General features: G+C 40.8%; 1 protein-coding gene across 1 annotated transcript in view; it reads right to left on the minus strand.

Moving 5' to 3' along the window:
• The window catches only part of LOC132870705 (collagen alpha-3(IX) chain), a 100,426-nt gene that overhangs the window by 27,780 nt on the left and 60,593 nt on the right, over positions 1 to 12,053 (minus strand). Inside the window, exons 10-15 of the mRNA XM_060904505.1 lie at positions 9,111 to 9,182; positions 6,171 to 6,224; positions 5,993 to 6,028; positions 5,826 to 5,849; positions 5,685 to 5,738; positions 5,296 to 5,367 (exon numbers count right to left, since the gene is read on the minus strand). Coding sequence (XP_060760488.1) covers positions 5,296 to 5,367; positions 5,685 to 5,738; positions 5,826 to 5,849; positions 5,993 to 6,028; positions 6,171 to 6,224; positions 9,111 to 9,182 — 312 coding nt within the window. The remainder of the gene's footprint in view (positions 1 to 5,295; positions 5,368 to 5,684; positions 5,739 to 5,825; positions 5,850 to 5,992; positions 6,029 to 6,170; positions 6,225 to 9,110; positions 9,183 to 12,053) is intronic.

The following is a 12,053-nucleotide window of genomic DNA, read 5'->3' on the forward strand; positions in this document are numbered from 1 at the left end:
TCATTTGTTTAACTGGGTTCTCTTTATCTACTTTTAGGACTTGTGTGAAAATCTGATGATGTTTTAGGTCATATGTATGCAGAAATATAGAAAACTCTAAAGGGTTCACAAACTTTCAAGCGCCACTGTATAGCACTTTTAACAATAGGTATTGTCACAAAGCAGTTTAACAGAAATATTTAAATTCTGGATATAAATTTTAAACATAGAAATTTAAAAATTTATCCCTACTGAGTGAGCCTGAGGTGATGGTGGTGAGGAAAAACTCCCTCAGACTAGACGAAGAAGAAACCTTGAGGGGGACCAGGCTCAAACTGGAACCCATCCTCATTTGGGTGAGAAAAGATAGCATGATTATAAATATCTCACTTCCATTTAATTATCTAATTAATTTTTCATTTAAAAATACCTTAGCTCCTGTTTGAAGAACTGATGATTGTGTTCTGGTGTTGCTTTGTAATTTATAAAATAAGTGCAATTCAATAAAATTAAGTTTCTTCAGTTCAAGGCTTCTGGCCCAGAAATTAGCTCCACACCCATTCTGAAAGAGAGATTCTCAATCTGAAAGTTCTTTTTTTCTTTTTTCCTAAAAAGTCACATGGCAAATGTACCTTTAACACAGTGTTTGTTACAATGTTTTCATTGTAGTTTCATTGCATGGGGGATATACAACCCCAATTCCAAAAAAGTTGGGACACTGTGTAAAACATGAATAAAAATAGAATGCAATGATTTGCAAACCATGGAAACCCTATATTTCATTGAAAATAGTACAGAAGCAACATATCAAATGTTGTAACTGAGAAATTGTATTGTTTTTTGAAAAATATATGCTCATTTTGAATTTGATATCAGCAACATGTTTCAAAAAAGTTGGAACAGGGCAACAAAAGACTAAAAAAAGTTGTGTAATGTTAAAAAAAAAAACTAATTAGGTTAATTAGAAACAGGTCAGTAAGGATATCCCCACAACAAATGGTTTGATGTCAAAAGTGGTGTAAAACAGGGCAGTGTCCTTTCTCCTATACTGTTTATTGCATACCTAGACATTGTCCTTCAAGAAGTTAACAAAGAACAGACTGACATATTCCAAACTTTTGGATATGCAGATGACATTTGCCAATGGGAAAGGAATATAGACACAATAAAGTATGCCTTGGAAAGGTATGATGATGAGTTCACAAACGCAGGAATGAAAATGAACAAAGAAAGTGGCAAAACAGAAGTCCTGGTCTTTGGTAGAAACCCCCCAAACACTGAAATTACAGTCAACGGAGACACTATTGAGAGGGTTGAACAGGCCAAGTACCTAGGCTCAGTTATATCCAAAGAATCAGGTAACAAAGCTGAAATCACAGAAAGAATCAGCAACTTCAGCAGACAAGCTGCCACCCTCCAACCAGTGCTCCGAGACAAACTAGTCTCAAACGAAGTAAAGAAAACAATTTTTAACACCATTTTAAAACCAGGCCTTCTATACAGCTGTGAATCCTGGGTGTTAACCAAGAAAGACATCAGTAGACTACAAACTGTGGAAATTAAAGTGGTCTGTACCATGCTAGGGAAGATGAGAGCGGACAGACTGAGAAATACCCACCTAAGAGGAATCCTTGGTATAACATCGATAGAAGAAGACATAGAAAGGGCAGCCCTTAGATGGCTAGGGCATGTCGAAAGAATGGAAGATGGAAGGATTCCAAAAATAGCATTTAAATACAAACCAAAGGGCAAGCGCCCTCTAGGCAGACCTAGGAAAAGGTGGAAGGACAACATACAAGAAATATTAACAAAGTACAGACGAGACAGACTTGAGAAGGAGGGGGTCTTCCAAGACCGAGAGGAATGGAGAAGGCGATGCTCTCAACTGACAGGCCCTAAGGCCTATCTGGGGAAGATGTAAGATGTAAGTAAGGTCAGTAAGATGATTGGGTATAAAAAGAGCATCCCAGAGAGGCGGAGTCTCTCAGAAGTAAATATGGGGAGGGGTTCACCGCTCTGTAAAAGACTACGTGGGCAAACAGTATAACAGTTTAAAAATAACAAAAAATTCTCAGTATAAAACTGCAAAGAATTTGTGGATCACATCATCTATGGTTCATAATATCATTAAAAGATTCAGAGAATCTGGAGAAATCTCTGTATGCAAGAGACAAGACTGAAAACTGACACTGGATGCCTGTGATCTTCAGACCCTCAGGGGACACTGCATTAAAAGCAGATGCATGTCTGTAGTGGAAATCACTGTATGGGCTCAGGAACACTTCAGAAAACCATCATCTGTGAAAACAGTTCATTACTGCATCCACAAATGCAAGTTAAAACCAGATATAAACAATATCCAGAAACATCGCCACCTTCTCTGAGCCTGAGCTCTTTTACGATGGACTGAGGCGAAGTGGAAAACTGTCCCGAGGTCTGACGACTCAAAAATATAAATTATTTTTCAAAATCATGGACACCACGTCCTCCAGGCTAAAGAGGAGAGGGACCATCCGGCTTGCTATCAGTGCATAGTTCAAAAGCCAGCGTCTGTGATGGTATGAGGGTGCATTAGAGCACATGACATGGGTAGCTTGTACATCTGGGAAGGCATCATGAATGCTGAATGATATAAAAATGTTTCAGAGCAATATGCTGCCATCCAGACAAAATCTTCTTCAGGGAAGGCCTTCTTTCTTTCAGCAAGACAATGCCAAACCACATTCTGCCCATATTAAAACTGCATAGATCTGTAGTAAAAGAGTCTGGGTGCTAAACTGACCTGCCTGCAGTCCAGCCCTGCCCTGTCTCCCATTTAAAACATTTGTCGCATTATGAAGTGCAAAATATGACAAAGGAGACCCAGAACTGTTGAAGAACTGAAATTGTATATCAGGCAAAAATGGGACAACATTTCACTTTCAGAACTACAGCAATTGGTCTCCTCAATTCCCAAACATTTACAGAGTGTTGTTAAAAGTAGAGGTGATGCAACACAGTAGTAAGTATGCTCCTGTCTTAACTTTTTTTGAAACATATTGCTAGGATCAAATTCAAAATGAGCATATATTTTTTAAAAAACGATAAAATTTCTCCATTTTAACATTTGACATGTTGATGGGGGAAGCCATAGTCTAAAGGTTAGAGAAGCAGCTTTGGGACCAAAAGGTTGCTAGTTTGATTCCCTGGACCAGCAGGAATGGCTGGAGTGTCCTTGAGCAAAGCACCTAACCCCTACTGGTCCGCAGGCTGCTCTGGGTATGTTGTATGTCTATCTGGATAACAATGTTTTCTAAAAGCCTGTAATGTAATGTCTTTGTACCACTTTCGATGAAATATAGGGTTTCCATAATTTGCAAATTATCACATTCTGTTTTTATTTCCAGTTTACACAGTGTCCCAACTTTTTTGGAATTGGGTTTGTATATACACACCGTGTGTTAATAGTGTACTGAGTGATACCCAGAAACAAACCCACAGCAGACTGCACAGTTTAACGTCTTCACCTGAATCAGCACACTCTCTTACTGATAAACCCAATGAAGGTTAAAAAACTTTAAGCTGGACAATTCTGGCTCACAAAGACCCGATTATTATCTCTGTTTTCAGGAACAGTCCTGCAGTTTCAGCAAGCCTTAAAGCGCTGACAGAGTGGAGGAAAAAAAAAACATGTATGAAGTTAAAATATCAGCTCAGGCTTCCTCTGTTCTTAATGCCCTGTATTATCAGTACTTGACTTTCATTTATTCAGCCTATGATATTATCTAAACGAGGATATAAAAATGGAAATTCTGCAAAAGATTGTCACCTCACATTTGTTCCCTAGTTAATCAGGAAGTCATGGATTACAGCCTAAAAGTTCCTACACACTCCAATCAACTCAAACGTACTGTATTTTACAATTTAAATAGGAAACATGCTTCAGTTACATTGTGTTCACTATCATTTACAGGGGTGCCAATAATAGTGGCACACATGTTTTTGTTGAAAATATTTATTTCTTGATGAGGGATTTCTTTTTCTCTAAATAAATTTATTTCAATTAAAGGTTATATTTTTCTCTTTTTTTTCAGTGTGAGATGAAGTGACTTCACCAAAAAGTGAATTTTTTTCTAACCCTTTTTAATTATCTTTACGGGGGCAATAATTGTGGAGGACATGAACAAACAAGCAGATAGATAGATAGATAGATAGATAGATAGATAGATAGATAGATAGATAGATAGATAGATAGATAGATAGATAGATAGATAGATACTGTTAGCTGTTAGAAAAGAATATGGAGTCAGAGGACTGCCATAAAAAAGAATAAATCTGTAAAAGTAGAAGAAAGTTTAAAGGTTGACTGACTTTCAGATTTTTCAAGTGAAGGTCATAAAAATAATTTTCCCGACACCCAATTATTGTTGTTTAGTGGACTGGAAGCTACTGAATTCAAATCACAGACTTCCAATTTTTTTTGGAATTGGAATTTTCCATGCTTTTCCAATTTTCTACATGGCCCTAAATTCTGCGCTATTTTTTCCTGCTTCACCATGACCCAATACAAGATACTACATCATGCATCACATGGTGGGCTTTCCCCGTTCGTGCAAGACATTGTGGGATACAAATTTGAAACAGGAGAGAAAAATGGAGGACGTGAGTGTGTGAATGAAACGTGAAAGACTGACTACAGTAACGGAAGGAAAGCGAGAAGAAAAGACGTTATTTTATATACGAAAGAAAGGAAACGCAGGACCAAACTAATAAATATCGGCGCTCAGCAAGCACCTCGGTGTGATCAGCTGTTCGTTTAGCGACAGAATGATGGAACTGTCAGTGCACGCTCAAAGGTAAACCTGTAGATGGCAGTAATGCAACACTGTGGATGCCAGCTGCCGTAAAACCCAAAAGAAGAAGAAGAAGGTAAACCTGCGCATGCGCACACGGACTTCCTCTGTCTGCTTGACGCGAGCGATTTCATGCACATTATTTGCTTTAATCCCCTCAAATTAAATAACTTCCCAGCCACAGAATGGCCTGATGTTTTGTGAGATATTACAGAAATAAACATATATCACAATGACCACATTTCAGAGGGAACTAAATTTCACCGATTTTATGAAATAGAAAGGCCGTCTAGCTTTAAAAGCAATAAAGAAAAGCATTAATTTTCTTCTTCTTTGATTTGTATTTCTGGATTTATTTTTCTATTCTTTTATTTATTTTCTTATTATTTTTCAAGACATATTCTTTTTTATAGCACTCCTGTGACTCCTTAAAAGATGTGAGTAAAGAAGGTGTTGCTACAGCATGCTGAACTCGAGTTCTTACGGGTGGCCCGGGGGGGCCGGGTGGGCCAGGAGGTCCTGGAAGTCCATTGGATCCTCTGGGTCCAGATGGGCCCTGTGAGAATGCCAGATTAAAAAATAAATAAAAATAAAAATACATCTGTGCAGGACATATACCATCTGTATTCAATAACATTTTATATGACATGCCATGCTATATAACTATAATGACTGATGTAATGTTTATAGCAATAAATGCTTTGAGCTGTATTATAGTGTGTACTATTATGATTTATGTTGTACTGTTATACTAAACTGACATTTAATAAAATGTGATGATATATCTAACACTATACTGACATTACATTCAAAATAAATATTTGTATGATGAAAAATTGATGATTGAGTTGAGCACAGGGGAAAGACTCTGACCTCAGGGCCAATGTTGCCCTCGTTTCCTGGGACACCAGATTTGCCTGGAGGCCCCTGAGGAGCAAAAATCAATGACATTTATTTATTTAAGATGCTGTGTGTTGAAACAGAGGAACATTGGAGAAGAGCTCATCTACATACAGGTGGTCCGGTGGTCTCCGGTCCCTACATGGAGACATAAACACAGAAAGAACCAGTGTGAAATTGTGATACTTCACAAAATGATGTTTAAAGCAGCAATATGTAATCAAGATTGTAATTCATTTAATGTGCATATATACAGAAAAAAAAGAACTTCAAGGACTTACAGGAGGTCCAGCTGGGCCTGGGAACCCCTGAAGACCCTAAATACAGAAATCATGTTAGAGAAATGAACATTCTCTCTCGCTCTCGCTCTCTGTCTGTCTGCACATACTGAGTAAAGAGTGTGTGAAGATACTGTGCAATGAAGATGTCAGCATCTTAAAAGATTTGAGAAGCTCTTACTCTTTCTCCCACCGGTCCTCTCGGCCCCATCGGCCCCATTGGCCCCATCGGCCCCTGTGGAGAGCAAGAACAACTCAATCACACTTCACGCAATGAGACTCAGGGACTAACAAAGACACACAGGTGCAAGTACGACATTGTTAAAGGTTCACCCATGGCCCATGTCACCTCATCGTTAGCATTATTAGAAAGAGTTTAGCCTCAGAACTTTCAGCATTAGAAAAACCTCTGTCGAAAATCCCCACCCCACAATATACATAATCATAACAAGCTCCTCCCTTGTAGCACTGAATATGATCTGCCTGTGAAAATGATGTCAGTGGAAAAGGCTCCTACCACAGTGGAAAGGCTCCGCCTCTACAGTTCCCTTCATCAATAATAGTTTGGCCTAGGACTGGCCTTTAAAACCCACATAACCAGAAAGGTGTCACATAGACCTGGAAGATGCTCCGCCCCTCCAGGTGGTTTAATCACTGGCTCCACCACAAAACATGCAATTGCAGTAAATAAATTAGTAAAATTTAACCCAGAAGATGCTGTTTGCCACCAATATAACAGGAAAATAAACTCTCTTCATAGTACATAACTGAAAAAACTCCACCCCTCACAGCACAAGTGAAAAAGCTCCGCCTCTCACAGCACACATAAATGAAAAAGCTCCGCCTCCACAGCACAAATAATTGAATAAGCTCCACCTCTCACAGCACAAGTGAAAAAGCTCCACCTCTCACAGCACAGGTAACGTAATTGAAAAAGCTCCGCCTCTCACAGCATACGTAATTGATAAAGCTCCACCTCTCACAGCCTAGATAATTGAAGAAGCTCCGCCTCTCACAGCACACAGTGGTGCTTGAAAGTTTGTGAACCCTTTAGAATTTTCTCTATTTCTGCATAAATATGACCTAAAACATCATCAGATTTTCGCACAAGTCCTAAAAGTAGATAAAGAGAACCCAATTAAACAAATGAGACAAAAATATTATACTTGGTCATTTATTTATTGAGGAAAATGATCCAATATTACATATCTGTGAGTGGCAAAAGTATGTGAACCTCGAGGATTAACAGTTAATTTGAAGGTGAAATTAGAGTCAGGTGTTTTCAATCAATGGGATGACAATCAGGTGTGAGTGGGCACCCTGTTTTATTTAAAGAACAGGGATCTATCAAAGTCTGGTCTTCACAACACATGTTTGTGGAAGTATATCATGGCATGAACAAAGGAGATTTCTGAGGGCCTCAGAAAAAGCGTTTTTGATGCTCATCAGGCTGGAAAAGGTTACAAAACCATCTCTAAAGAGTTTGGACACCACGAATCCACAGTCAGACAGATTGTGTACAAATGGAGGAAATTCAAGACCATTATTACCCTCCCCAGGAGTGGTCGACCAACAAAGATCACTCCAAGAGCAAGGCGTGGAATAGTCAGTGAGGTCACAAAGGACCCCAGGGTAACTTCTAAGCAACTGAAGGCCTCTCTCACATTGGCTAATGTTAATGTTCATGAGTCCACCATCAGGAGAACACTGAACAGTAATGGTGTGCATGGCAGAGCTGCAAGGAGAAAGCCACTGCTCTTCAAAAAGGACATTGAAGAAGAAGAAACCTTTATTTGTCACATGCACACTTCAAGCACAGTGAAATACATCCTCTGCATTTAACTCATCTGAAGCAGTGAACACATGCACACAGAGCAGTGGGCAGCCACACTAGAGCACCCAGGGAGCAGTCAGTGGTTAGGTACCTTGCTCAAGGGCACTTCAGCCCAAGGCCACTCCACATTAACCTAACTGCATGTCTTTGGATGAAACCCACACAGACATAGGGAGAACATACAAACTCCACACAGAAAGGCCCTCGCCAGCCACTGGGTTCAAACCTGGAACCTTCTTGCTGTGAGGCGACCGTGCTAACCACTACACCACCATTGCTGCTCATCTGTGAAACACGGTGGTGGTAGTATCATGGTTTGGGCCTGTTTTGCTGCATCTGGGCCAGGACAATGAATTCTGAATTATAACAGTGAATTCTAAAGGAAAATGTCAGGACATCTGTCCATGAACTGAATCTCAAGAGAAGGTGGGTCATGCAGCAAGACAACGACCCTAAGCACACAAGTCGTTCTACCAAAGAATGGTTAAAGAAGAATAAAGTTAATGTTTTGGAATGGCCAAGTCAAAGTCCTGACCTTAATCCAATGGAAATGTTGTGGAAGGACCTGAAGCGAGCAGTTCATGTGAGGAAACCCACCAACATCCCAGAGTTGAAGCTGTTCTGTACGGAGGAACGGGCTAAAATTCCTCCAAGCCAGTGTGCAGGACTGATCAACAGTTACCGCAAACGTTTAGTTGCAGTTATTGCTGCACAAGGGGGTCACACCAGATACAAAGGTTCAAATACTTTTGCCACTCACAGATATGTAATATTGGATCATTTTCCTCAATAAATAAATGACCAAGTATATTTTTTGTCTCATTTGTTTAGCTGGGTTCTCTTTATCTACTTTTAGGACTTGTATGAAAATCTGATGATGTTTTAGGTGATATTTATGCAAAAATATAGAAAATTCTAAAGGGTTCACAAACTTTCAAGCACCACTGTAATTGAAAAAGCTCCACCTCTCACAGCACAGGTAATTGAAAAAGCTCCACCTCTCACAGCACACATTATTGAAAAAGCTCTGCCCTTCACATCACACTTAATTGAAAATGCTCCTAGTCTTACAGAACACATAACTGAAAAACACTCCGCCTCTCACAGCACACATAATAGTAAACAAAAGCTCCGCCTTGACAAACCCCAAAACCAGAAAAAAGCTCCACTCTAAGAGTATACCTAACTGGAAGCAAACTCTGGACAAACACACACACACACACACACACACACACACACACACACACACACACACAATGTGAGCACTGATAGCATCTTGTTACTTACACTGGGTCCTGGAAGTCCTTGTAGTCCTCTCTGTCCTGGCAGACCAACCTCACCCTTTTCCCCTTTACTGCCCTGAAACACACACACACACACACACACACACACACACACACACACCTTTATCAGAGTGCAGCATTAGCCACTACTGTTGCTTAGATACGCCTCAGCATGGCCGCTCGATGCTAAATCAATTATCTCCACGTTCATCTCCCTCCTGTACTCTGATACAACTCTGCCCCCACGTCATTTCTGATTGGATGGAGATGCTGTTACACACAGTAATTATTTTTCATTGTGGTTAATGACCTGATGTCCAGGTAACAGCCTGGATGAGGGATGTAAGCGTGAATACCTCACTTTGGGAACAAGTGATGTGCTATAGGGTGTAGTGAACATTACATGCCCTGTGTAGTGCACTTTTTGGTGAAGTATGGCGCTGAATCACTAAATGACTTTTAATAAAACATACTATAGAGTGCATTAGACTTTACCATGCATACTAAAGTCCTAGATAGAGCGTAGGAGAAATGTCATGCCCTATGTGGTACACTTCTGCATGAAATACAGACCTGTTTACATTTTATTGGACATATTGCTCACTCCTGAGGGTGTAGAGGCCTTTATTTTCCCTATGCAGTGCACTTATAGACAGAATATGAAGCTGAAATAGTAAATTGGTTTATATTGGACACATAGTACACTACAGAGGGGGTACTATGAGACACACGAGACACGAGAGAGAGGAGAGATGAGCGAGACACAAGAGAGAGGAGAAGTATTGCTCCTTTCCAACAGGCACAACTCTGGTATAATTAGATGGTAACCCATGGACGACTTGACTTTGTTAACTTTGACTTTCTAAAAGTGCACTTTTAGACTCTATGTAGTGTAAATCTGAATTCCTGTAGTCCACTATGTAGGGTACACAAGCTATTTCAGGCCCTGCGTAGTGCACTTAATTATGAACTCTGCAGCAGAAACAATAAACGACTCTTAATAAGATGCATAGTACACAATATATGGCCAGAGGGGAACCGTCAGGGCCTTCTAGACATTCAGAGATGGCCCAAACATATCAACATTTCAAATGTTGTATTTAATTTCTTTTACTCTTTCATAATTTCATTATAATTATTCTCTTCTGATTCGAATCCGGCCTTATTTTCTATCAAATTTGCTTCAGAAATGAAAGGGTTACTGTCCTGAAAACATTAAAATCAAGTTATCCAATGAGATTTTTTTGTTTGTTGTCTCTGGGCTGAGAAGAGCTTAGAGCTGCAGGACTTCATTGCTGGGACAGAAGGCCATGGCAGTGTATGCTTATGTCGGAAGTGACAGATGACTGATTAACCAATCAGATTTTGATTTATAGTGGGAGGGACCAAAAATGTATCGCCCTCGGCCTGCTCGAAGGCCAATGCTAGTGGTCAAGCCAGTGCTACCGAGAGCAAGTAGCACAGGCTAACGACCAAGATACTAAGATTTCTGTCTCCAGACTCTTCTTCCACACACGTAGCAATGGCATAATTTCATATGAATAAAGTTTTTGTGTGTGAACTTCCCCAAATCGGCAGCACGATGGTGTGGTGGTTAGCGTTGTTGCCTCACAGCAAGAAGGTCCGGGTTCGAGCCCCGTGGCCAGCGAGGGCCTTTCTGTGTGGAGTTTGCATGTTCTCCCTGTGTCCGCATGGGTTTCTTCCGGGTGCTCTGGTTTCCCCCACAGTCCAAAGACATGTAGGTTAGGTTAACTCATGACTCTAAATTGACCGTAGGTGTGAATGGTTGTCTGTGTCTATGTGTCAGCCCTGTGATTACCTGGCAACTTGTCCAGGGTGTACCCCACCTTTCGCCCATAGTCAGCTGGGATAGGCTCCAGCTTGCCTGCGACCCTGTAGAACAGGATAAAGCGGCTAGAGGAGATGAGATGAAAATGAACTTCCCCAAATCCCTCTCTTGTAAAATATGTTAATTTGTTGGGTTCCATTATTGTATGTTAATGGTTCCACTATTGTTTCTGATGGGGCATTAATTACTGTAACACACTTGTGGACATTATCATGATTGGGAAGTCCAGAAAGGGCTAAGCTGGCTTTGTGAATTCTGCATGGACAATATTCATTAATACAGTATATCTATCTATTATGTCACAGTGCAGGAACTTACGGATGTATGCACAGAAGAGGAGTGTAGAGCAAACAGTGAAAAAGCCAAAACGTGAGATGTGAATCAGGGTCGAAGAACTAGCAATGGTCAGGCGAATGGCAAACAGGGCAAACGAGGACAGGCAAGAGAGTAAACGAGAGAGGAGAAGCTAAAGTTGAGAAAACATGCATCAGTCAGAAATAAACAAGGTTTGGTACTGTATGTACTGGGAAAGGCAGAACAATACTTCACAGTGAAGTGGTGTGAGAGTGGGGTTTAAATAGGCAGAGGGACTAATAGAGTGATGAGTGACAACTGTGGTTAATAGTCGGGAGACAGAGGGTGCTGTGAATTCTGGGAAGTGTAGTTCATAGAGTCCATGTTTGTAGTTTGGTCGAAATCAGCAAGTTTACTGACAGAGCCCCCCCCCGAGGAGCTACCACCGGGAGCTACAGATTTTCAAGGGCAACCCCTACCTCTGGGTGCAGGTTTGTCAGGATGTGTGGCATGGAATTCTTGCTTGAGAAGTGGATCAAGGACGTCCTTGGTGGGAACCCAGCTCTGTTCCTCGGGTCTGTAACCCTCCCAATCTACCAGGTACTCGATCTGCCCTCTTCATCATCTAGAGTTGATGATCTTGTTGACCTGGTAGGTAGGTTCATCCTCCAGGTCGAGGGCTGGGTGTTCCTGGCTGGGTGTGTTTTCAGCAAGACGGCCCAGGATAGCAGGTTTCAAACATGATACATGAAACGTGGGTGATAGTCTGTTGTGAAGGGGGAGCTCTAGCCAATACAACACTTC

Source organism: Neoarius graeffei, chromosome 2, assembly GCF_027579695.1.
Source record: "Neoarius graeffei isolate fNeoGra1 chromosome 2, fNeoGra1.pri, whole genome shotgun sequence".
Lineage (NCBI taxonomy): Eukaryota > Metazoa > Chordata > Actinopteri > Siluriformes > Ariidae > Neoarius > Neoarius graeffei.